General features: G+C 40.9%; 1 protein-coding gene across 1 annotated transcript in view; it reads left to right on the forward strand.

Annotated features, from left to right (window-relative positions):
• Positions 1 to 23,674, forward strand: part of ANKRD22 (ankyrin repeat domain 22) — a 41,588-nt gene extending 17,914 nt beyond the window's left edge. The window contains exons 2-6 of the mRNA XM_083363447.1: positions 4,521 to 4,712; positions 14,006 to 14,113; positions 19,694 to 19,771; positions 21,257 to 21,355; positions 23,122 to 23,674. Of these exons, the coding sequence (XP_083219573.1) occupies positions 4,521 to 4,712; positions 14,006 to 14,113; positions 19,694 to 19,771; positions 21,257 to 21,355; positions 23,122 to 23,199 (555 nt within the window). The 3' untranslated portion in view covers positions 23,200 to 23,674. The remainder of the gene's footprint in view (positions 1 to 4,520; positions 4,713 to 14,005; positions 14,114 to 19,693; positions 19,772 to 21,256; positions 21,356 to 23,121) is intronic.
• Positions 23,675 to 24,655: the final 981 nt, after the last annotated feature.

Genomic DNA, 24,655 nt, shown 5'->3' on the forward strand with positions numbered 1-24,655 from the left:
GGGTTAGAAATGTTAAATTTACTCAGGCTCAAAATTTAAGAGAAAATTTTTATAAAATGTTTTATAGATGGCATTTGGATCCCAAAAAGTTGTCTAACATGTATCCTAACCTACAGTCTAAATGCTGGAGATGTGGTAGTTTAGATGCTACCTATTTTCACATGTGGTGGACTTGCAGAAATATAAACGCTTTTTGGATCAAAATTTGGTGGAACATTCAAAAGATTTTTAAGAGAAAGATAAAGTTTTCTCCACAATTGTTTTTATTGGGTATTGTTGTAGATTGTGATACTAAAGAAATCAATTTGATGTTGAACTTGATAACAGCAGCACGGTTACTGGTGGGACAATATTGGAAGAAGGATAGTTTGCCTACTATAGAAGAATGGGTACTTAAGGTTTCGAATCTTGCAGAAATGTCTAAGATTTCTGCTTATTTGAAGGATCATTCGCAAGAAAGATATATTTCAGTTTGGAGGAGATGGATAGATTATATTCAGAATAAATATGGGACTAAAAAGTTCCATTTAGCTTATGAGTAGATTTTAGATTTTTATTAACTTTAGTATTAGTATTGATTATATTTTTGTTTAAGTTATTATTATTATGTTTTTAATAGTTTGAATGTATCAATGTTAAAAGGGAGTTAAAGCACATTATGAATTTGGCTAATTTTATGATGGATAATTTTAGTTAGAATATGATTATTATATTTATGACCCTGTATTCAGCTCTGGGAAGTGGGGGGAGAGGGGGGTGGTTTGGGGTGGGTGGGTTTTGGGGATATGTTTTGTAAAAAATTTTTTTGTAAAACTCTTTAATAAAAAAAAAGTAAATTCCAAAGTTTTGTCCAATTCTTATCGGGCAAATCTTTGAGATTTGAGCCAAGTTTAATTCATAATTGCCTTTAGTTTTTTTCATCTGTTTTTGGCTTAGATGAAGTAATGCGTCTTTCAGGCATTCACCAAATAAACTAGAATTTATTGTGAGCATCTCCTTAAATACAAACAGCTCATAAGCTGGACCTACCTATATTAGCAACCACATTATTGATGGCTTGTACATAAAAGATATGATCACATTGTTTCAAGTGAATGAGATGCTCCTATAACCCAAAATGCATGCTATTAATTCATCCCTGCCAAAATAGTTATTTTCATCAGACTTAGTTCATGATGAACTTAGAACACTAAGTTCTGTTTTATCAAATTAATCATGAAGACAGCTTAGTAGGCTGCCATAGGGGTGAAAAATTGTGGGATAGCTCCCCCATGTTTATATACTGCAGGTGGGTATAGTAAAGATGGAATATTATTATTTTTTGTCTACTTGGAAAATGATGTGTTGCACTTTAATAAAGGAGGAGACAACTTTTGCATATATAGAATGAAATATATTAAGTTCCTTTTGGAAGGACTAGCAATAGGAGATAATAAATGTCTAATACTGGGTAGGCCACCAGCTGGCCCAGTCCATGGAAGATCAGTTGCCCACCGTGCCCCACGCGTGCCACCTCTGCACCCAGCACCCACAGCCACCCCACCAGTGCCACCTCCGCCCCGCCATCCTCAGCCCCACCATGTAGAGTAGGCCCAACAGCTCCCACAGCATTGTGGCATCACTCTTCCCATCTCCCCCAGGTATCTTCAGGACTACCATTAAAAAGAGATGGAGACGGAAATTATGTCCACCAGGCCTCGGCTCCCCATTGGGCCAAGGGTCTCACAGAGGGCAAGGTGGACTTGACAAATGCAAGTTGAGGAGGGGGTTTCCTTGCCACTGCATTTTCTCATTCTGACTTGCGGTAAGCCTGGCTGACACGAGATGAGCACGAGGCAGGTGCACACATGTTGTCCGTGCTTCGATGCCAGGCTCAGCAGCAATTCCTATTGGCTTTCAAAAGCCAATAAAGGGAGTAGCACAGCTTGTGCAAAAGTTGAAAAAAATCCATCAAAAAAGGTGCCAGAACTCTGTTCTGAGCGTTCTATGAGGAAAAAAGCCCTGGTTATAATCACAATATGAGTTTGCTTATCCAAGACGCTTTCTAGTTTTTTTTCCCAAAAGCTATTTCATCACCAGCTGTGGAAAGGAACTGATAAGTTTGGCAGGTTATTTTCATCATAGCATAAATTTGTTTTTGTATTTCTTCCATGGTGTACTCTCACATCTGGTGTTCAAGGTTAGTCTTATCTTGTTTTCAGCCAAGTCTCTCTCTCTCTCTCTTTTCTTTTCTTTTTTTAAGAGTGTCAGATTGTAATTTCAGATTTAGCCACACGGTGGTCCCCAAGTGGTTAGAAAATTATTTTCTTTTCTTTTAGGGAACTGCCTGTTAATCCCTTTTCAATTGTTTCTTCTGTTTCAAAAGAGCAGAGCCAAATTTTCAAATAAAAATAGGAAGTAAGGAATAAATAGTCAAGACATTTTAGTCCACAAGTTTTTTTAAAAAGGAAAAAAGTTCTAGTTGAGGTCCAATTCATTTTTAAAAGTTTCTTTTTAAAAACACCCCTGGAGGTTCAATTGCCGCTGATTCTGAAGGGAGGGTTGAAATCCCCCCTCCCTCTCCGCAGGGGGGAAGGTATTTAGCAGCTTATTTAGGTGAAAAGAGGAAGATTGGAGTATAAGAGAGGTTTATCTTACCCGGTCTCTTCCATGCTGCTTTAATGTTGCCTGGTGGTAAGTGTGGCTTTGGCTGTCTGCAGCCTTGTGACTGGCCGTATTGCTATGGCTGGTCTTTTGTTCACCGGTTTAAAGGGAATGCAGGCACTAATGGGGGATTTGTCCCCCCCCTGCATTTCTGCAACAAAACCCCCTTCTTGCTGGTCGCTTCTCCAGGGTGACTCTTTGGCCCTTTTAGGACCCCCCAGCGATGCGAAACTGGACATGGAAGATGAAAGCTGTCCTCCCAACGTCCATAATGGTGGCATTGGCAAACCGGAAGCCTCCTCCTCCTCCTCCTCCTCCTCCTCCTCCTCTTCTTCTTCTCCTTCTCCTTCTTCCTTCTTCCTTCTTATTCTCCCTCCTCCTCCTCCTCCTCCTCATTATTATTTTAAATGCGTTCTTGTTTTTCATCAAGAGCTTGTTCAAAGCTGCAATCCCTTTTCTCCTTGGTTTCTTTGTCTACTTCCAAAACTTTAGGATGATCCTTATTTCTGCTCTGTGAAAGCCAGTTTGTAGCTAGTGGTTAAGGCATCAGGATAAAAGTTGGGTGACTGTGATTTCTATTTCCACCTTTGGTATGAAGCTCGCTGGGTGACCTTGGGCCAGTCACTTTCTCTCAGCCCTAGGAAGGAGGCACCTTAGAGGGAAAATGTTGGAATCAGGATTTTGAAAGTAGAAAGATTTTAGAAGAGCATGATAAGACCCAAGTGTAATTAGTTAATAGAATTGGAGATCCCAATTTGTTTTTTGCTTCATGTAAGAATCTACCTTTCAACTTATAGTAATCTTCTGCCAGTGAAAGTTCATATACCTGGCGTACATTAGAAGTACAGGTAGTCCTCAGCTTATGACCATAGTTGAGCCCAAAATTTCTGTTATTAAGCAAGACACTTGTTAAGTGAGCTTTGTCCCATTTTATGACTTTTCTTGCCACAGTTGTTAAGTGAATCACTACAGTTAAGTTAATAAAACAGTTGTTAAGTGAATCTGACTTCCCCATTGACTTTGCTTGTCAGAAAGTCACAAAAACTGGTCACATGACCTGGGGACCCTGCAACCATCATAAATATGAGTCAGTTGCCAAGGGTCTGAATTTTGATCATGTGACCATGGGAATGCTACAATGGTTGTAAGTGTGAAAACTGGTCATAAGTCACTGTTTTCAGTACTGTTGTAACTATCAACTGTCACTAAATGATCTGTTATAAGTCAAGGACTACCTGTATAGTGCAAAATGAGATAACCCTACACTAAGAGGATGGAGAAGGAAAACAAGAAAAGTGAGACACAGGTTTGTAATACTTGGTGGGACCCTATAATTGCCTATGCAATGGCTGGACTGAAAGTTATTATGACAATTGACTTGAATTGAAATAAGTCATAGAGTCAAATATGGTCTCTATAGTTGCCTTTGTGTAGTTCCTCTTTTCTTCATGCAGATGGATAGCCCATTTTGGACTGAAATTATGTAATTTCTGAAACCTAAGTATTATAGACTTAGGGAAGGGAAGGGCTTCAGTGCATAAATACACACTTCAGTGCATAAATGGACTTCAGTGCATAAATACACACCACTTGCCAAGAGTCTGAATTTTGATCCATAGGAATGCAGCAACAGTCATAAGTGTGAAAAATGGTCATAATTTACTTTTTTCAGGGCCATTTTAACTTAGCACACTGCGACAAAACAAATGGTTTGAAGTCGACGTCTACCTGTATGTTTAAAAAAGTTTACGGTCTACAATTCAAAAGGTGGATGAATAAGATGAAGTAACAATACCCAATACATTTGTCATTTTATGTCTTAAATCAAAATTTGTTGAAAATACTTAATCAGGTTATCCGACCTTTCCTTCCCTCAGCCCATTTGCCAGGCTGCTTACAATAATGACTTCAATGAACTTCAGCTCCTATTGGAAGAAGACATCAGTAATCTGAATGCCCAGGACCGTTTTGGTGGAGACACGCCATTAATCTGTGCATGCAAGAAAGGGCACAATAGAATTGTCAGTTTCCTTCTGAAAATGGGTGCTGATGTGAACATAAAAAATAAGGTAAGAGAAGCGATTGAAATAGAAATGTTTCTTAGGTTGCTAAAACCAGGACGGATGTAGATTGAAGATAAAGAAGGCATATGCTGGCTGAAGAATTCTGGGAGTTGAACAATCTTAGTTGATAGGTTTAAAAAACACTGCTTTAAAGTCACTTCGAAGCTTTAAGGCATATTGGATTCCTTTCTGAGTTCTGCAGGGTTAGGCAGGAAATCCAGACATAGAGGAAGAATTAGGAGATACCACTAATATTTATGGTAACCTGTATCTTTGTTTATAGATAAAATAGGAAGAGAAGACATCATCTGTTGTATTTTACGAGAAGGTGATAAGTTACTAAAATTCTTTATACTTGTTTTGATGAAGGGGGAAAATCATCTCTTTATATATTGTATTTTCTTTTTCTATACTGTATTCTTATTTTTCCCCCTTCCTTTTCTGCACCTTCTATTTTTCTTTTTCATTCTTTTTTAGTTTGTAATCATTTTCTATTATAGTTATAATTTCTAATTGCAATTACTATTAAAAATGTCAAGATTTGTACATATAATGGATATGAAGCTTGTAAAAAAGAGTAGTACTTCAATTATCCAACTGTAGCTGCCAGCTGGATTCATTATTATGGTTGGATGCATAATCAGCCAGAGGTTCAGCATGGATTTGGCATTTTTGTCCATCTACTGAGTCTCTCCCAAGGACCTGGGATCACAGATGCTGTTTTTTAAAATAATGTTAAAGGTATCCTTGTATATAAGCGGTTCTGAGTAAAGCTGCCTTTGCCAATTGACTGATGGTGATTTTGGATGTGACATTTTCATCCACCTATTGGCTTTTCCCCAGGGATCTAGGATAGGCAGATATTGTTTGATGGTGCTAAAGATACAGTATTATCGTAGGATATAAACTGTTTCAATTAAAACTGACTTTTGCTATTGACTGATGGTGATTTTGTCAATGTCAGTGGTGTTCAAGAGATACTCCAGATGCTTTAGAATTTTGTCTCAGGTTCCTATGACTATCTTGGCTTTGTTTTGCTATTCTATTTCTATTTGAAAATCTTTGTATTTTGCGATTTTCTCCAGTTCTTTTTCTGTCTCCAAATACTGCAACGTCCACTATCCATCCATTCTTATCCATGGTTATGAAGTCTGGGATGTTTTGTGAAGTCCCTTGTATGTTTGAATTCTAAAATTCCACCTTTCCTTTCTTATGAATGTTTCTGGGAAATGGGGGTAAAATGTCACAACCAGTGCTACTAAATATTGCACTTACATGCAGGTTATCATGATGTCCTGTCTGGAAGTGTCACCTGAAACTATTTTCATTTCATTTCATTTTTTAATGTTTTATTGATTTTCTAATTTTACATTTAAGTATTTAAAAAGCAATGTGGCGGCTGAGTTAATCGATAATTCAGTGACATACAAGTATCTTTAGTACAAGTCCCAAACTTCCCCTTAGTATTTACTGTCATGTGCAAGTTATTATAACCAATACTTCCTCTCTTTTTTTCTTTAATACATACTATCTCTTATCTAAATTAACATATTTCTTATTGCTACCCATCAGTCATTTAATAGTTTTTTATATTTATCAATATTTTAGTATATTTTATATTTTAACATTCCATCTTTAAAACATCAATTCCCAATTTTTAGTTTTGCATTAATATTTAAGTTTAACATTTAATATTAATAATTTCCAAGTTTTAAGTAACCAAAGTTCATGATTATCACAATTCATCACAAAGTCTAATATTCAGGATACATGTCTTATCTATTTGAATATATTCTATTTCTCACCATCTTACATCATCTAATTAATAATACAGTATAACATTCTTATTTTCTATTAATTTACAAATGTCTTAAATTTAGTAACCAAAATTCCTCTTTTTCAACATCAAATACTTCCTCTCTTTTTCTCTTAATGTCTACTATCTCATATTTAAGCTAATACAGTTCTTATATCAGCTAAGTAAAAACATGTTTATTACATTTATCAATAGATTTTTACTTATACATATATCTTAATTACTTTTACATTCAATCTTTATAAACAAATCAATATTCAAATTCAACTTTTAATATCTATACTTCCAAGTTTTAAATGACCAAAGTTTTCTTTATCTCAGTTTATAACAAAATCTAGTATTCAAAGTACACATATTGTCTATTTGAGTATATTCTATTTTAATCCTCACTAAGTCAAAACCCCAATTTTCTTCAGCCTTATTCTAGCTTTCTTTCTTTGCCAATGTTGTGATTCAGCGTCAGCCTGTGGTTCCGGCAGCTGAGTCGGATGATTCTGAAGAGGAGGAGGAGGAGGGATTTGGAGAGCCTTTGGTGTCAGAGGAAGGTTCTGATGCACTGCAGGACTCTCAGCGTGGCCCCTCCTGTCTTGTTCTTCATCAGACTCAGCCATGTGAGCATGAGGGATTGGAAGAAGACGATCCACAGCTGGCTCTGTTCAGGGACGCTAGGAGCAGGAGGCAATCTAGCAGAGCAGAACAGAGGAAGGCAATGAGGCAACTCAGGAGAAGGCAATGAGAACCCACGCCTTGGGATTGCTGATAAAAGGGGAAGGTGTGGGAGGTGCTGGTTGCTGAAGGCAACCGTTTGAAGATCTTCTGCTAGAGTCCTGGTCTGTTATTCTTGTTTAACTCTTTTTTGAACTTTTGGTTTAACTCTTGAACTTTTCGTTTAACTTTTGTTTGAACTCTTTGTAAATAAATTTGGTTGGTTTTTTCCCCCAGCCTGTTGACTATAAAAAGGGGTGGTCCCTGACATTCAAACAGGGCCAGTCGTAGGCTGGAACAGAACAGCCAACTCGCCTTCCACATCCATGCTTTTAAGTCATCAAATAGATCTCCCTCTCTTATTATATACTGTATATTGTCTGTGATAAAAGAGGCCATCCAGTCACCAGTTTTTTGGAAGGGCTAACAAATCATCTCTCTATTTTTCCGTCTCGACATAGTTGTCCTGAAATGTTTATCTTCCCTTTGGTCTGTTCTTCTTCTTGATCCTCAGGTTTCTTCTGGTTTATATAGAGAGTGTTTTCCATTTTCAGTGTTGTCAGTCCCTTTTCTGGGTTTTCTGTTAACTGTGTTTGTTGATCAGTTGAATCTTCTGTCATAGTATTTAATTGTTCCACTTTTTCTATTATATTCTGTGTAGTTGATTTTTTAGTTGTAACCAAAGTTTGGCTTGTATATCTAGGCTGACATCTTGTTCTTTTCTGTAGCTTCTTATTTCATCAGAAGCTGTAAGAATAATTTCATAAATTGCTTTCAACATAAATAAAATCTGTTCCTGATCTTCATCCATATTCTCTTAGTGGTGTGTTAAGTTAAAAGCTTTACAATCAGAGAATGAAAATAATTTTGTCACTGAGTATAGAACACAGCTAGGCTTCTCATAGCTGATATCTGCCAAGGTTGCAAAAATCTTATCTATAGTCTGGGCTTCAAGCCAAGTCTCTTTTAGACAATAACAAGTTGTAATATCAGGTTTAGACACAAGATGTCGCCCATACCGTTTAAGATTTTTTTTAAGTCCAAAATTTTTATAATCATTTTTCCAATTGTACTTCTTTTTTGTAAGTAAAAACCCAAATCTTCAATAAGAATAAGAAATATTTTAGTCTTCAAATTTTAGAAAGATAGAAATCCAGTTAGAATCAAGTTTTTCTTTCAGTGTTTTAAACTCCCCTGGATAGTCAGTCGTTGCTGTTTTTAGAGGGTGGGATAGAATTTCCCTTCCCTCTCTCCATGGGGGAAAATTGCTGTGGGCAGCTTATACAGGCGGAAAAAAATAGGATTGAAGAGAGGTTCATATCTCACCTAGTCTCATCCGCGCTGCTTTATAGGTGCTTGGTGGTATATTTGACTTCGGCTGTCTGCAGCCTAGTGACAGGCCATATTTCTATGGCCGGTTTTTCGTCCACCTGTTTGGAGGGCTGCCCTGGATTGATTGAAAGGGCTACTGCCCTCCCGCGATCAAGTGGGGGGGTCTTCTCCTTGCTTGTCACCTCTACAGGGAGACTTTTGTCCCTTTCCAGTGTCCCCCAGCAGTGCGAAATCAGATGTGGAAGATGGAGCTCACTTTCCAACATACACTGTGGCTGTGTAAGCAAACCAGAAGTCATTTTCATTTTATTTATTTCATTTCTTACATTATCTGTCTTTTGGATATGAATGGCTTTGTGTACTAGATAGAATCCATAGTACCTTATTTGTTGGAGTGTTGTAATGTGCTCTACATGGGGCTACCATGAACAGCATTCAGAAGTTATAGCTGGTGCAGAGTGTGGCAGTGGAGGCAACTTTGGGGCCCCAAGAATGGGCCCTTATAACACCACTACTTCACTGGTTGCCAGCCTGCTCCCAGGAGCAATTCAAGGTGCTGGTTGTTATGTCGTGGGCTCAGGTGAGCAGGAATGAATACAGACAGTTGTTCAGAAAGCAACACATCCTTTATTAGTTATGACAGAGCTTAACCCGTGCCGTGCCCAGCCACTATATATAGACATATATATATATATATATATATATATATATATATATATATATATATATATATATATATATATATATATATATATATATATATATATATATATATATATATATATATATAAATTATTCAAATTGCTAATAAAGAATTTGGGAGGCTAAGATGATCATTTCGAACTCATTTATGTTCTCATCAGTTAGTCATACCCTTTATCTGAGATTCGAACCCGGGCTGATTATATATCAGGCAGTGTTTTAACCTCCTGATATATATGTGTGTGTGTGTGTGTGTGTGTGTGTGTGTGTATTTTTTCAAATGTTAACTATTTAGATCTCCCCTTGCAGAAGGCTAACAGAGCGAGATCTCCCCTTTATCTCCCCTTGCAGAAGGCTAACAGAGCGAGAGAGATCCTGTGGCTCAAGAGGTAAATAACACTGCCTAATATGCAATCAGCCCAGGTTCGAATCTCAGAAGGGTATGGCTGACTGATGAAGACTAAAGAGTCAGAAATGCATCTCAGTTCTCCCTTAATTCTTTGTTAGTAATTTACATGTATATATGTGTATGTATATATATATAGGTGAGCCAAATCAGGCCTCATGGAAAAGTAACTGAGCCAAAGTTTGTGCTGTAGCCAATTTCACAGTTCAAAGGAAATATTTGCAGCTTAAGCTGTAGCTGTCTTTTGCTCAATATGCCTTTGCAGCGTTGCCTGTGTTATATGTATATTTAGAACATATGGGTTGAATTTATGGGAAATAGGGAAGTGATGCTAGCAGCTGTGAGTTTCAGATGTACACGGGTATGTGGAAAGTTGGTATATGGAAAGCAGTGGCCAGCAGAAAAGTCCAAAGCTGGTCCTCATTGCAATGAGTTGTTGAAATGTAAGTACTGAATTTGTGTGTTAAATTTAAACAAACCTCTGGATCGTAAAGTGAGACTTTTGTTGTGTGTTGTCTGTTGTTTCATTTGAACATGTTTTTCTCCTGACAGCACGGGGCCAGGTTACTTGAGGGACTGTCTCACCCCACAGGGATTGGACCATCCCACTCGTGCTACCAGAAGAGGCATGCTGTGGGTCCCGTCAGTCCGATTATTCTGGCTGATAGGTCCAGAAGGAGGGCCTTCTCTGCTGTTGCTCCTGCCCTCTAGAATAACTTGCCCCCACATGTGAGGTTGGCCCCGGCCCTCCTATTCTTTCATAAGGGCCTAAAGACTAGGCGCTGCCAGTTGGCCTGGAACCCCTGTGAGGGAACAGCTCGATGGAGGTGGTTGATTGAAAAACAATAGATTCCATCTTCTCCCACTCTGCCCCCCGCTCTCCCCACATGTCCTTAGATTTTAATGCCTGACATGTTTTAATGTATATGTATAGACATATTTTTAGGACTGTAAGCAATCCAGAGTTATCCTATGGTCAGATGAGTGGCCAATACATTTTACAAATAAATACATAAATTTTTAGCCTTCAGAACTCCCTTTGGTTATGCCATCAAAATGTTTGAGTAAAATTCCAAGAAATGGCAGAGGGCTTTTGCTTCTAGGAATTATTTAAAGTTGTGCATTAAGACAGATCACAAAGATAGGAAATGATTTAAAATTTGGACGAGATGCATTTATAAAGCCCCCTTAAAGGTTGAGGTAATATTTGTATACTCCATGAATGTGGAGTAACCATGGAAAAATTGTGGTTCTGGTGACTTGTTGGAAATAAGCTTTGTGGGAACTAAGTTGGTGGTTCTAATCTGCAAGGAGAAGGCATTTTTCAGAGGTTCTGGGCTCAAATCATTTGAGGCTTTATAGATAGGAAGAACTCTTTGTCCTGCTCTGGGAAACAAATTAAAAGGCATTACTACATAAAGAAATCAAAATTGCTGCAACATATTTTCTATGGAGACCAATCTGCTGCAACACTGAAGTTCCAAGCACACGTAAGGGCAGCCCTATGTAGAACATTTTAGAGAATTGAAGCTTGGGAATTATCTGTCAATGCACTACTTTTTTAAAAGCCAGTTGTATCTAAGAATGGATGCAGCTGTCAGCCAATGAGTCTTTTGCCTCCTTCTGGGGGATTAGGAGAGATCTAGATTCAGAATTACTGCCCAAGTGTATATATGATCTTTTAAGAGTGTGTGATCCCATTGAGAAAGGGCAAATATATGGCAAACACAGAACTAGGACTAATAAAAGTGATAAGGATGGGATAAATAAGTGAATAGATGTCTGAGGGAGATGGGCAGTTAAGAAATATGAAATATAAATAAATAAAAAGTTCATCCTTTCTAGATCCAGTTTATTACCCTCATCCAGTCTATTATAAAAACTGTTTTTATAATAGTTTCTGAGTCACATTACTACCCGATGATGCTTTGAAAGAGACGTTGTTTTGAATGTTATCATAGCACTCGGCTCAAATCTCTGATGCTGTCTCCAGCAGTTTCATATACTGTATACTGTATGTTTCAAAATATCAGGAAGAAAATAGTTGTCAGGCTTATCCCAGCTTGGATGTATAGGAAAGAAAGAATCTCGACTCCATTTGTAGTGAAAGGGATATTTTTTACTGAAGCCAAGTGGTTACAACATAGCAAAGCCAGCTCTGAGGATTTCCCTTGTAACTCTGGTAATTTTCCCTTCTCCCAGGCCCTCTCCCCTTGGTCACCTTGCTTGTATCCAATAGCAATAGCACTTAGACTTATATACCGCTTCACACTGCTTTACAGCCTTTTCTAAGCACTTTACAGAGTCAGCATACATTGCCCCCAACAATCTGGGTCCTCATTTTACCTACTTCGGAAAGATGGAAGGCTGAGTCAACCTTGAGCTGGTGAGAATTGAACGGTTGGCAGTCGGCAGAATTAGCTTCCAATACTTCATTCTAGCCACTGTGCTACCACGGCTCTTAGGGTAACAGTTCCACATTTTGGTGCCTCTTTGAATGGGCATTTCGCATTCCATTTCCAGGTTTGTGTCCTTGGATCTTTCAACCATTGTCTCTGGATGGCACCTCTGGATTCTGTCATTCCTTCCTCCCTACCTTCCCATTCCCCCTCAGCATATTTTATAGGCTGCCATCAAAGCAAAGCAAAGCAGGGTGAAGAGATTTGATCTGACAATAGCCTCAACTTCCCAGGTGACATTATGTAGACAGGTGACATTATGTAGATCCTTCCTGAAAGATAGAAGCAAAACCATTGCAGAATAATGCCCCTAGTTTTAAAAAGTGCCAAGTGGTTCTCATAGTCAATGCTGTTGCTATCAGGGTCAACATAGTCATAATCCTTCTTTCTCTCTCCCTCCAAATGAGCATCTTACATCAAGATAATTAAGACAACCTGAATGTCAAGACTGACTCGCCCTTTCACCTATATTCCACATCACTCACAGTTTGACAAAGAAAAGGGGAGGAGGTGGGATGGAATGAAAGGGTGGGGGATTGCATCTGAGCATTGCCAGTTCCCATGAGACGACACATAGACCAGATGTTCTAGCAGGACTGGCCAGTTCCCATAATAAAATAAACAGAAGTGATTGGTGGAAATAATTGTACTGTAGGTGGCCCATAGGGAAAGGGGGAAATTAACTATGCTAGCTTTTGCATGGGAAACCCAGAGCTGGTTTTGCTTCATCTGTGCCAATATGGTTTATTCACTAAAATTTATACTCTTGGTAAAATAATGTCCCAGGAGTTCCTTTTTCTGGATCCACTAACTGGACAGTTGACACAGAACCTCACGGCCTTCCCTAAAACTAATTTGAAATACAATTGATTTCATCTAGCACTGCCTGAAACTAAGGAGCCACCACATTTGATTGCTTTGAAAAGCATGGAACTTTAGAAGCTGACCTTAATTACTGTCAATGCTGCTAACATCGGATGTTCTTGCTTGACAACATAGGGAGAGGGAGCCTTTTTCTTTAACTTGTAAGTTACTTTTAGAGTTAGAATGAGTGGACGCTGGGGGGGGAGTAGGGACAATGTATCTCAAGACTGTTTGTAATAAGAGAAGATAAGAATTGGCGGTTGAAGAAGGGAGGGAAAGTTTGCATTTTAAACTAATCGGGAGAATGTGATTTATGACTGTTCATTAGGGGAGGGAATTGTGCTTTGATACGATGTGTTTAGGGGAAGAGAATACAGATTTTGGCTTCGACCGTGTATCTGCCGAAGCTATGCTACTCAATTAAAAGATTCTTTAAGGTAAACAATGCCTTGAAGTTCTTTGAAGTATTGCATTTGTTGGAATGATGACAATTACATTATTTAAAAGAATAAGGGAGGACTTCTTGAAGATGGTTTTAAAAAAAGATGAAACTTCCCCTCCCTTAGGGAGTTAGCAATACAGTTTACTAGACCAACTCCCAAAGCTTTCTGATAAACAGATACAAGCCATGTTAGGTAAGGATCAATAAGACATGTGATAGTTTACATTTCTCTGGATAAACTATCCAGATCCTCAAATACATACAAATTATAATTTATACATTATTCATGTGTAAATTAGGAAAAAAAGAAGGCTGCAGATTGATAACAATTCAGGTAGGTACTAGTTTTTCCTTGACTCATTATTATTCGTTATTACTTTCTCAACCAGGCACTTCTTTCTTTCCTTTTAACTGAGGGTAACTCTCCTGGAACTGAGAATATCCTCAGGGTAATTTCTGCAATGGGAAAGCATCGAAAACCTTTCCAAACTGACATCAAACAAATCACAGATAATTTTTTTTATGGTAGGTGGAATGAGAAACTGCCTAAAACTCTCCCCTTTCTCTCTCTAGAAAGAAAGAACCTGTTTGCACTATGCTATCAAAAAACGATTTGGTTTCCTTGATTATTTGCTCATCATACTTTTAATGCCTGTTATGCTACTGGGATATCTTCTAATGGTAAGTTCCAGGTCAAAGAAGTATCAAATGATGCCTACTATTATACCCTTATCCCCTGTCCTTTCAACCATCTAATCATGGTTGTTGTAGTTACATGTTTTAGGTTTAGATTTAACACAGCAAGGAGTTTTAGGCTCTAGAGCAGGGGTCGGCAACCGGAAAAAGGCAAAGAGCCACTCAGAACCGGTTCCGTCACAAACACAAAAAAGTGGGAGCCGCAAAATGTGCACGCGCGTGCATGCACGCACGCGCATGCGCAAAACAAGGCAAAACGTGCACCAGCCCTGCCCCCATCCACCTCCAGTATGGATGGCTCTGCGGCCTCTGCCAAAAGAAAAGCAGCCGAAGCAAGCCTCCCATTGAGAGAATGGGGCGGCGGAGGCTTGCAAAAGGCGGATCCAGCCTCTGCCGGCAGACACGCTTGCAGCTTGCAGAATGGCGGATCGAGCCTCTGCTGGCGGCAGAGGCTTGCAGAGCGCGGATCCAGCCTCTGCCGCTGGCAGAGGCTGGATCCGCCGTTTTGCAAGCCGCCGCCGCCCCATTCTCTCAATGGGAGACTTGCTTCGGCTGCTTTTCTTTTGGCAGAGCCATCCATACTGGAGGTGGATGGGGGCAGGGCTGGTCCCGTGACAGCCAGTCGGGCAAGCAACGCGAAGAGCGAAGAGCGGCAGGGCTTTATTTTTGCACCGTGGAGCTCCCCCTCCCCCCAAACTCCCCCTCCCTCCCACTTCCCAGAGCTGAATACAGGGTATTAACCGGCGGCGGAGGCTTGCAGAATGGCAGATCGAGCCTCTGCCGGCGGAGTTTGGAGTTGGGTAAGGAAGCGCAAAATTCAGGAAGGAAAGCGGGGCGGCGGGCGAACGGGAGACATGCCGACGTTTGGGGAGGTTTGGGGAGGTGCACGCCGGGGAAAAGGCTGGGAGAGGAGGGGGTCCGGGCTGGGGGGGAGGCAGAAGCGAGGGATCAGGACTCCTCCCGCTTGGCTGCTGCCGCCGCCGCCACCACTCCTACGGCCGCCGCCACCTGCTCTCTCGGCTGGTTGCTTTCTGCTTCTCTCACCTGCCCTGCCCCCCCCGCCTGCCCTCCTTCCTGCCTTCCTTCCCTCCGCCTCGCCTTCCCCGCTCCCGCGTTTTCCCTCTCCCCGCCTCGGATTCGGGGTGATTCCCCGGGAGAGGGCGATGGGATTCCAGCAAGCTTTCAAGCCTTCTCGGCGGTCTCTGGCACAGCTCAGGAAGCGTTTCTGTGCCGCCCGGCCGGAGCCTTTGCCTCCTTCCCTCCCCCAAGCGAGGCGTCCTTTTTCAAGTTGCAAAACCAAGCGGGGTGAAGCGGGCTGTCGGGAAAGACATTCAGGAGGGTCATCCTGGAGAGGAGAGGGAGCGGGAGAAGGAGGAGGAGGAGGTGATCGACTCGCCCGACCCAGTCCGGGCCGGCCAGCCCCGTAACATCCGAGCTTGCACCGCGGGCGGAGAGGCAGGAAGCCAAGAGGAAGAAGACCGCCAGGAAGCTGCCTCTGCAGCCGCCGCCTCCTCCTCCTCCTCCGCCGCCGCCTCTGTCTCTGCCGCTGCTAGGAAGGCTGCCGGTGCTGCGGCCGCCTCTGCCACTGCCTCCTCCGCCACCAGGGCCCGACCGGAGGTGTCGCCGCTGGAGGAGGAGGAGGCGGCAATGTCTTTCCCGACAGCCCGCTTCACCCCGCTTGGTTTTGCAACTTGAAAAAGGACGCCTCGCTTGGGGGAGGGAAGGAGGCAAAGGCTCCGGCCGGGCGGCACAGAAACGCTTCCTGAGCCGTGCCGGAGACCGCCGAGAAGGCTTGAAAGCTTGCTGGAATCCCATCGCCCTCTCCCGGGGAATCACCCCGAATCTGAGGCGGGGAGAGGGAAAACGCGGGAGCGGGGAAGGCGAGGCGGAGGGAAGGAAGGCAGGAAGGAGGGCAGGCGGGGGGGGCAGGGCAGGTGAGAGAAGCAGAAAGCAACCAGCCGAGAGAGCAGGTGGCGGCGGCCGTAGGAGTGGTGGCGGCGGCGGCAGCAGCCAAGCGGGAGGAGTCCTGATCCCTCGCTTCTGCTTCCCCCCCAGCCCAGGAAGCCTCCTTCTCCCCCACCCCATCCCTCCCCCCCACCCCAGACCCCCTCCTCTCCCAGCCTTTTCCCCGGCGTGCACCTCCCCAAACCTCCCCAAACGTCGGCAGGTCTCCCGTTCGCCCGCCGCCCCGCTTTCCTTCCTGAATTTTGCGCTTCCTTACCCAACTCCAAACTTTCTCTAGCGCCCCTGTGCTTTAGGAGGGGGAACCAAAGGCGGAGCCGTTTCTCTCTCTCCCCCCCCCGCTTTTGCCGCTCCCCCACCCAACCGGTATCCCGCTTCTCCTTTCTCGGCAGCTTTGCAGATGGGACACACACACACACACACACACACACAGACAAAAGCACAGAGAGTTCCCCTTCCCCTTGTACAGGAATGAAAGGCCCCCCGAAGGAAGCCCAGCCTCTTCACCGCACCGATCCGCTGAGGAGGAAAAAAGCTTATTTCTATTGCCACGTGCAAACTAAATTAAAACAACTTGGGAAGCTCGCCCGTGGGCTGCATTTAGAAGGATTTGGGGGCTTTTGTGATTTGCTTCGCCTACAAGTGCCTTAACCACGACTAGCCCATGGCTCCAATTCAACAAATTCCCCAAACAACGCAATTCCTTGCAGCGATGCGGACAAGAGGGAAAGGAAGCCCAGCGGCCGGACCGCGCTCCCGCCCTGCCTCCCCAAGGGCTCGTGCGCGTCCTAATGGCTTGCGCGCGGCCTCTCGGCCTCTCACAAGGTTGCTGCCCCTCGTGAGCCCGCTGGCTCCGTCTCTCTCTCTCTCTTCCTTCCTCCCTCCCTCGGTCTCCCCATCCCCCTTTTCCGGCTCAGCCCCACTTCACCAGGAGACCAAAACGGGGACATCATGGCAGAGCGGAGGAGACACAGGAAGCGGATCCAGGTACCGGGCTGGCTTATCTCCTCCCTCTTTTCGCAACCGCTCTGCGGGATGAGTTTCCCTTTTCCTTCTGGCTCACCCCCCCCCCCGCCGGGTCACCCTTCCCTCCTCCCCCTCCGCCTCCTCCGAGGCCGCCGCCAGTCAGCATCTCTCCTACCGTTTCTGCAGCTTTTCCGTTGCCCCCGCTGCCGCTCCCCCTTCCCCGCGGAGCCGGCCGCATCCAGCGCCTTCTTCCTCTGGAGGGGAAATCGTGGCCCCTCCAGTTCCCGCTTCTTTGGGTCAAGCGCCGCCTTGAAGGTTTGGAGAGCTGCGCGCGCACCTCCACCCGTTCGGAGAGGTGCGCGCGCACCAGGCGACTGGGAGCCGCAGGAGACGGCTCAAAGAGCCGCATGCGGCTCCGGAGCCGCGGGTTGCCGACCCGTGCTCTAGAGAAACCATAATTCTCTTTCCTGATGCAAAGAGGTAGTTGTGATTTGTTTCAATGAAGCACTTAATATCATTTCCATGTGAAAAATAGTCTTTACCCAATACAGGTAGTCCTCACCACGACAACTGAGCCCAAATTTCTGTTGCTAAGCGAGACAGTTGTGAAGTGAATTTTGCCCCATTTTACAACCTTTCTTGACATTATTGTTCAGTAAATCACCGCAGTTCTTAAGTTATTAACCCAGTTATTAAATTAATCTGGCTTCCCCGTTGACTTTGCTTGTCAGAAGTTCACAAAAGGGTATCACATGATCCTGGGACACTACAACCATCATAAATATGAGTCATTTGCCAAGCATCCAAATTTCATTCACATGATCATGGAGATGCTGCAAAGGTCATAAGTGTGAAAAATGGGCATAAGTTACTTTTTTCAGCACTGTTGTAACTTGAAATGATCACTAAACAAACTGATGAAAGTTGAGGACTACTGTACTTGTAATGAAAAATTATATAACAGCATACTTGACCTTTGAAAAAACAAAGAACAGATGGGAACAAGCCAGTCCTCTCAAAAGACAGGGCTAAATAATCTGATAAATAGGACAAGAATGAGAAAGAGGTTTTTCTGGGAGGTTGTTTTTTTCTTTCTTTATATAGCTTCCTTTTGAAACCCAATAGTTGCAGGGATTCTTGATTATGACTTTCTAATTTTTCTTATTGTAAGATATTGGATTCTAGTGATCTTGCCCTACTGGTTACAATCTTCTCTGCTTGGTAAAATCTGCCATGCAACCCTCCCTAAGGTCTCTTATCTCTTACTTCTGCCTCTGGCAAAACCTGAAAAAGGCTTTTGTAGGAGCTGCATATTTCCACAGGCCTTTTTAAGTGCCAGAAAATTTAGAACTTCCTCCGAGCATCTTCTCAGCATTAGCCAGCTCTCTCTAAAACCAGAAGAGGCTCCTGGGCTAGCAGAGAAGACCAACAAGGATGATAAGGGTCTGAAGGATAAACCATACAATGAATGATTGAGGGAACTAGATATGTCTAGTCCAGGGGTAGGCAACCTTGGCTCTTTTATAACTAGTGGACTTCAACTCCCAGAATTCCTGAGCCAGCCATGCTCTGGGAGTTGAAGTCCATGAGTCATAAAAGAGCCAAGGTTGCCTACCCCTGGACTCTAGTCTAATGAAGAGAAGGACTAGGAGTGATATGATAGCAATCTTCCGATACTTGAGTGGCTGCCACAAACAAGAAGGAGTCAACTTAGGTATTTACCAAAGCACCAAAACAAGAAGCAATGAATGAAAAATAATCAAGGGCAGACCAACCTAGTACTAAGAAGTTTTCTAAGAGTGAGAACAATTAATCAGTGAAACAGCTTGCCTCTGGAAGCTGTTCACCATCACAGGAGACACGACAGCCATTTGTCCAGAAAGTTATATTTCCTGCCACGTGTAGGAGGCTGGACTAGAAGACCGCCAAGGACTCTTCCAATCCTATGATTCTATGTTCTATGTCAGTGATGGCGAACCTTTTAGACACTGAGTGCCCAAAACAACCCCACCCCCTGCCCCCGCGCAGAGATGGTTAATTACCATTATCTTTCAACTTGGTGTGTTCTAGATGTGCTGTGACAGTGACTTTCTAGCTATGTGGGAAATTACAATATCTAGAAGATACCAAGCTAGAAACAGTCATTTAGCAATTCATCTGTATCATTCCTATGATCCTTTTCTTCCTCTAATAATTTTTGAGTTCCTAAAAATGGAGTTAGCCAACATTTGTCTAAGTATTAAAGTGCATATTTTGAGTAAGTGGCACATAAGTTTTCTACAATGATTATGCACACTATGGTTACTAAACGTGCACTCAATTGCAGTTTCCCAATTCATAGTCAGAGTGAGCTATTCTATCACTCACCCTGCGATCCTGAAAACATTATGAAAGATCAAAACACATTTAGCATAATCCTTAATTCAGAGGCTGAGAGGCAGCTAATCAAGTTTCCTAATTAGTTTTTGAGAATGTTTGGTATTGGGAAATTTGAGAGCACATACATGTTCTCAGGAGGATATGGATGGATGTATAAGAGAAAGTCTTTATTAGCTGACCGCTTAATATGACAATGTTATCCATTTTCCAATAATGTTCCATTTTTTCCTTTTTTCACCCATAAAATCTGCTAAACAGATTTCTAAAAGTAAGCAGAATGAACACCTCATCAAGATGCTACTTAGAGCTGGTGCATATGTTAATGCTCAAGATGATGTAAGTGCATTTATTCATATCCTCTATATCTAGGTTACAGTTTGGGTGTTAGCTGTATGTGATGCACAAAAATCATTTTCCTAAGGCTGAGGAACAACATGACCGTCCCCACACCCATGGTATTGAGAAATTCACTCTTTCCACTATAAGGAGAAAAAAAATGGGAGCAATAATTGATTCCTTCTGTCTGGGACCCAAGCCAGCCAATTTAGATGAGATTAATCAGGGTCAATTAGGCCAAAATATTGTACCTTGCCACCGTTTCAGATTCTCTCCAACCTCGCCATTTCCTAGGCCCATTGTTCAGCTGCTATTTTTGGTTGCTTTTCCTCACAAAAGCAAAGCAACAAGGGAAGATGGGATCCAATTGGATCCAGTTGGCTGGCTGCCAGTTGTGCCATTCCACTTATCAACTGAGTGATTCAGTGTCATAGAAGTATATCAGTCAGGATACTTGTGCAGCACTACAAAATTACTGCAGAAGGTTTGGGGTATGAGGCTGGTCGTTGTGTGGAAAGTGCTATTAGATTTATATTTTAACAGTTTCATAGGCAGTGGGATAATTTAACATGTTTTCTCAATTAGACAGAATGAGGATGTGTTCCAAATATTGCAGAAATCTACTACCTAGCCATATAGTTAGCTTTCAGGCACTATTCTTGAAAAAAATTGTAATAGCTTGTTTATCATTAAAACCCCAAACAAAACATACAGAAGAGGCCATGAAGAATTTCAGCCCTTTAGCAAACAATTGTGTCTCCTGAACAAGTATGATTTACCTCTGATAAAACTTTGTGGCTTTACCTGCTCCAACTCTCTAATTAAAATCTTACAATAATGCAAAGAGGAATTGTTCAGATCAGGTCAAACCTTATTTTTATTTCAGTCTGTACAGTATGTTAGAAATAATATAGGACTGGACATTTTAGTCTGCTGTTCTGGTACAATATTGTAGTCTGCTTCAGGACTGTGATGGAATAAGATGTTTGTACAAATCTCAAGGCAGTTAAGGAATATCTTGCAGAAAATAATACAAAATGAACTAACTTATTCAAAAACAGTTTAGATATCATGTGAATTCATCCTTGTTTATAATTTAATGTGTAATTTGAAAAAGGAGCTAAATTTTATTTTCACTGTGACAACCCAATGTAGACTGTTTAAATTCTGTAATGTATATTTTGACTCTTTTGTTTTGATGTTCTTAATTTATGTTTTAATTTAACATTTTATTTATGGAGCCATTTTGTGGTAAAATAGCATAGAAATGCCAGCTATACATCAATAGCCAATCTATAGGTGGATGAAACAATAGACAAGGGTTTATGTATATGATAATTCAAGAGCTTACATGTAAGAACTTGTACAGTCCTTTTTAAAATTTTATACTTACTGAGAAGTATATTAGGGTAAGAGTGCAATTTATTCCTGAAGAATATGTACTATGATTTTTATTTATTTATATGTACTATGATTTTTCTCTAGTCAGGACGGACTGCCCTCCACTATGCTTGTGAAATGAAAAACCAGTCCATCATTCCATTATTAGTTGAAGCGGGTGCTGACCTTTCCATAAAGGACAAGGTATGGAAAACTAATCTTGCTTTAATTTTGATCTCTATCTCATCCTGTGATTTGGACTATTCCTCTACTAAGAAAGAGGAATCTATTTTTATTTTAGAAAAAAAAGTGTGGGTTTCTTTTGTACCAGAGGCAGATGCTTGGGCTTGTCGACTGGAAAGCTGACAGCCAGGGATCAAGATTTATTCACCCCAGCTCAGGCCAACTTAACAGTTCAAAAGCATACAAATGTGAATAGATAAATAGGTACCACCAGGGCTTTTTTTCTCATAGAACGCTCAGAACGGAGTTCCAGCACCTTTTTTGGATGGAACCTTGTAGGGTAGGCAAGACGGGTTGTATGACATGTGTGAGTTCTGGCACTGGGTACCACTTTGATGGGAAAGGTTCTGTGTTCTGTACTTTGTACAGTGTTCTGTACTTTCTGTACTTTGTACAGTGTTCTGTACTTTCATGTGGGCCCCATGATGACAGAAGCATCTCTCAGACAATGCAGGATTTGTAATGATGTATTGTAAGTAACTACATTTGGAGATTTTGATCCAGGTTATGTTCTCCAGAAATGGCTGATGTTTAAAGACACATGAAAAAAGTCAACATAGAGAGTAGTAAGAAAAACAAGCAAAAAGGGGGAAAGAAATGGTAAAAAGGAATTAGAATTAGCTATACAACATGCATAATTATTTTTAAAAATAGATTTATCTACTTACTATAAATAAAGTATAGACAATCTAGTATTTTCCCTGAAGCTTTTTGACTAGGACATGAAGGTTAAAGTTAGCAATCCTAGCTACCAATGCTGGTCATAGATCATTTTAAATTTCCCATAAGGAGAATAACATTGTTTAGCAGTAGCTTAGCAGAAGTAAGTGGTATTTTAGAAACGCACACATATGCACAGGAAAAAATAAAATAAAATCATAAAATATTCAGATGTTTCCTCTGTGTGAAAGTCAATTATTATGAAAGAAATTTTATTTCTTACCGAGAAGATGCAGTCATTTTTGTAGAGACCATCAATCACCTTTTAATCAAATTTCCTTTATTTTGACCTAAGAGATTAGCTTCAAGTAATAATCCTACAGTATATGAATTATTATTTGCCACTGGTTTCAGACTATCTTGACTATTTCCAATGTTTCTCAAACAAAACCTTCCATGATCTTTACACTAGATAGCACAATGGAGGTGGTTGTTTGATTAACAACAGATGCCACTTCCCGCCCCCCACCTGTCCCTCTCCTCCCCATCTTTAATTGGATTATAGTTTTTTTGTTGTTGTTAGTTGTGAAGTCGTGTCCGACCCATCGCGACCCCATGGACAACGTTCCTCCAGGCCTTCCTGTCCTCTACCATCTTCTGGAGTCCATTTAAGCTCATGCCTACTGCTTTAGTGACTCCATCCAGCCACCTCATTTTCTGTCGTCCTCTTCTTCTATTGCCCTCAATCTTTCCCAGCATTAGGCTTTTCTCCAGTGAGTCCTTCCCTCTCATTCGGTGGGATAATAATTTAGCTTATTTTAAATTATTTATGTTTTATTACAGTATATTTATATTTACCCTTGATGATTGTAATCTACTTTGTGGTTAGAAGGGAGAAAAAGAAAGAAAGAAAGAAAGAAAGAAAGAAAGAAAGAAAGAAAGAAAGAAAGAAAGAAAGAAAGAAAGAAAGAAAGAAAGAAAAGCTTCTGGACATAGTATTTTTTCAAATGTTCATGCTTTCTTCATTCGTTATTTTCATTTTTGTTCATTTTATCTCTTCATTTCAGGATGGAGAGACTCCATTGGACATAGTAAGAAGATTAAAGTTCCTCAACATAGAACACATATTAAAGAAGGATTCCTAGCTCATTACAGCAGAAATTGTTAGAAAAGCCCCAACCGATGGGGCCAATTCATTGTGATAAATGCAATTCCATTTACAATTTCAAATAACATCAAGCTTAAATCAGCCAATAAGCTTATGCAAAAGAATAGACTGCACTAAATCCTGTTGCTGAGGTTTCATGGGTGATAAAATCAAAATGATGTGGTCAATTTTGTGAGCATCAAAATATTATTTTTATTTTCATGATTGTTTTCTTAATAAAGTACAAAGTTTGCAAGGGTATAAGTCAGTGTTTTTCAAACTTGTCCAAACAAGAAGTGTGGACTTCAATTCCCAGAATTCCCCAGCTAGTTGAAGTCCACACAGTGGTTGTCAATTTGAAAACCATTAGTATGGTATTTATTTCATTGGTATTAAATTGTGCTATTTATAGGTGTTGTAATCCAAAACAGATTTAGCAATAAAGATCTGTTGTAAATTTACTTTTAATCTGTCAAAAGGTGTATGTCTAATTTGTTTTGAATCCATAGCATAATGATAGAACAAGACACAATGTGCTTTATCTCCCGGGAAGGGAGATAGCACATCCACACTCTACTAATTTCTTTTATCTTTGTTATTTATAATTTGAATAGAATGACACAATCTCTTTAAATGTTACAGAATACTCTAAGGCATAGAAAGGAATATAGTTGAGATTTTATTGTTTTGTCTTATTTCTACTCCTTTATTGCCAGTTTATCTCCTATTTCATTTCCTCATTGTTAGTTTTTGATTTTTCCAGACTGCTTTTCTAAGATTTTCTAGTTGTGGACCATAATAAAGAAATTGACTCATTATATTAAGACAGAGAAGTATTTATGTTAGAAGTATTCATTTCTTTTTTGCAGATATATCACGATCTCTGTCTTCATTTCCATCTCCATCTTCATTTCTGCACAGGGTGGCTTGCATTAAAAATTGAAAGCCTTTAAGTGTTAAACAAAGCAGTTAAAACCATAATAAAACTTACATATAATAATAATAATAATAATAATAATAATAATAATAATAATAATAATAATAATAATAAAGTTGGACCTTGGAGGTCATCTAGACCAACCCCCTGCTCAGCAGGAAACCCTATACCATTTCACACAAATGGCTGTCCAGTCTCTTCTTAAAAACTTCCAGTGTTCACAGCTTCTGGAGGCAGGTTGTTCCACTGATTAATTGTTCTAACTGTCAGGAATTTAGGGCAACAAAATTAGAAGACTTGTTCCAAAGTTGTTGACAGATACCTGGAAACTCTTCTGACTCTTTTAGTGTACATAGAGGTAACACAAATAAAAGCATCACCTCAGTATCTTATATTTCACCCAGAAGCATCTTAGCCAACTCTGTTCTTAAGCCCATCAGCTTAAGAAAAAACACAACACGGTCTCTCTTAACAAATCAAGACACCAGTCTAGCTGCTGCATCTTGAATTAACTGAA

The sequence above is a fragment of the Vipera ursinii genome, assembly GCF_947247035.1.
Source record: "Vipera ursinii genome assembly, chromosome: 5".
In the NCBI taxonomy this organism is placed as follows: domain Eukaryota; kingdom Metazoa; phylum Chordata; class Lepidosauria; order Squamata; family Viperidae; genus Vipera; species Vipera ursinii.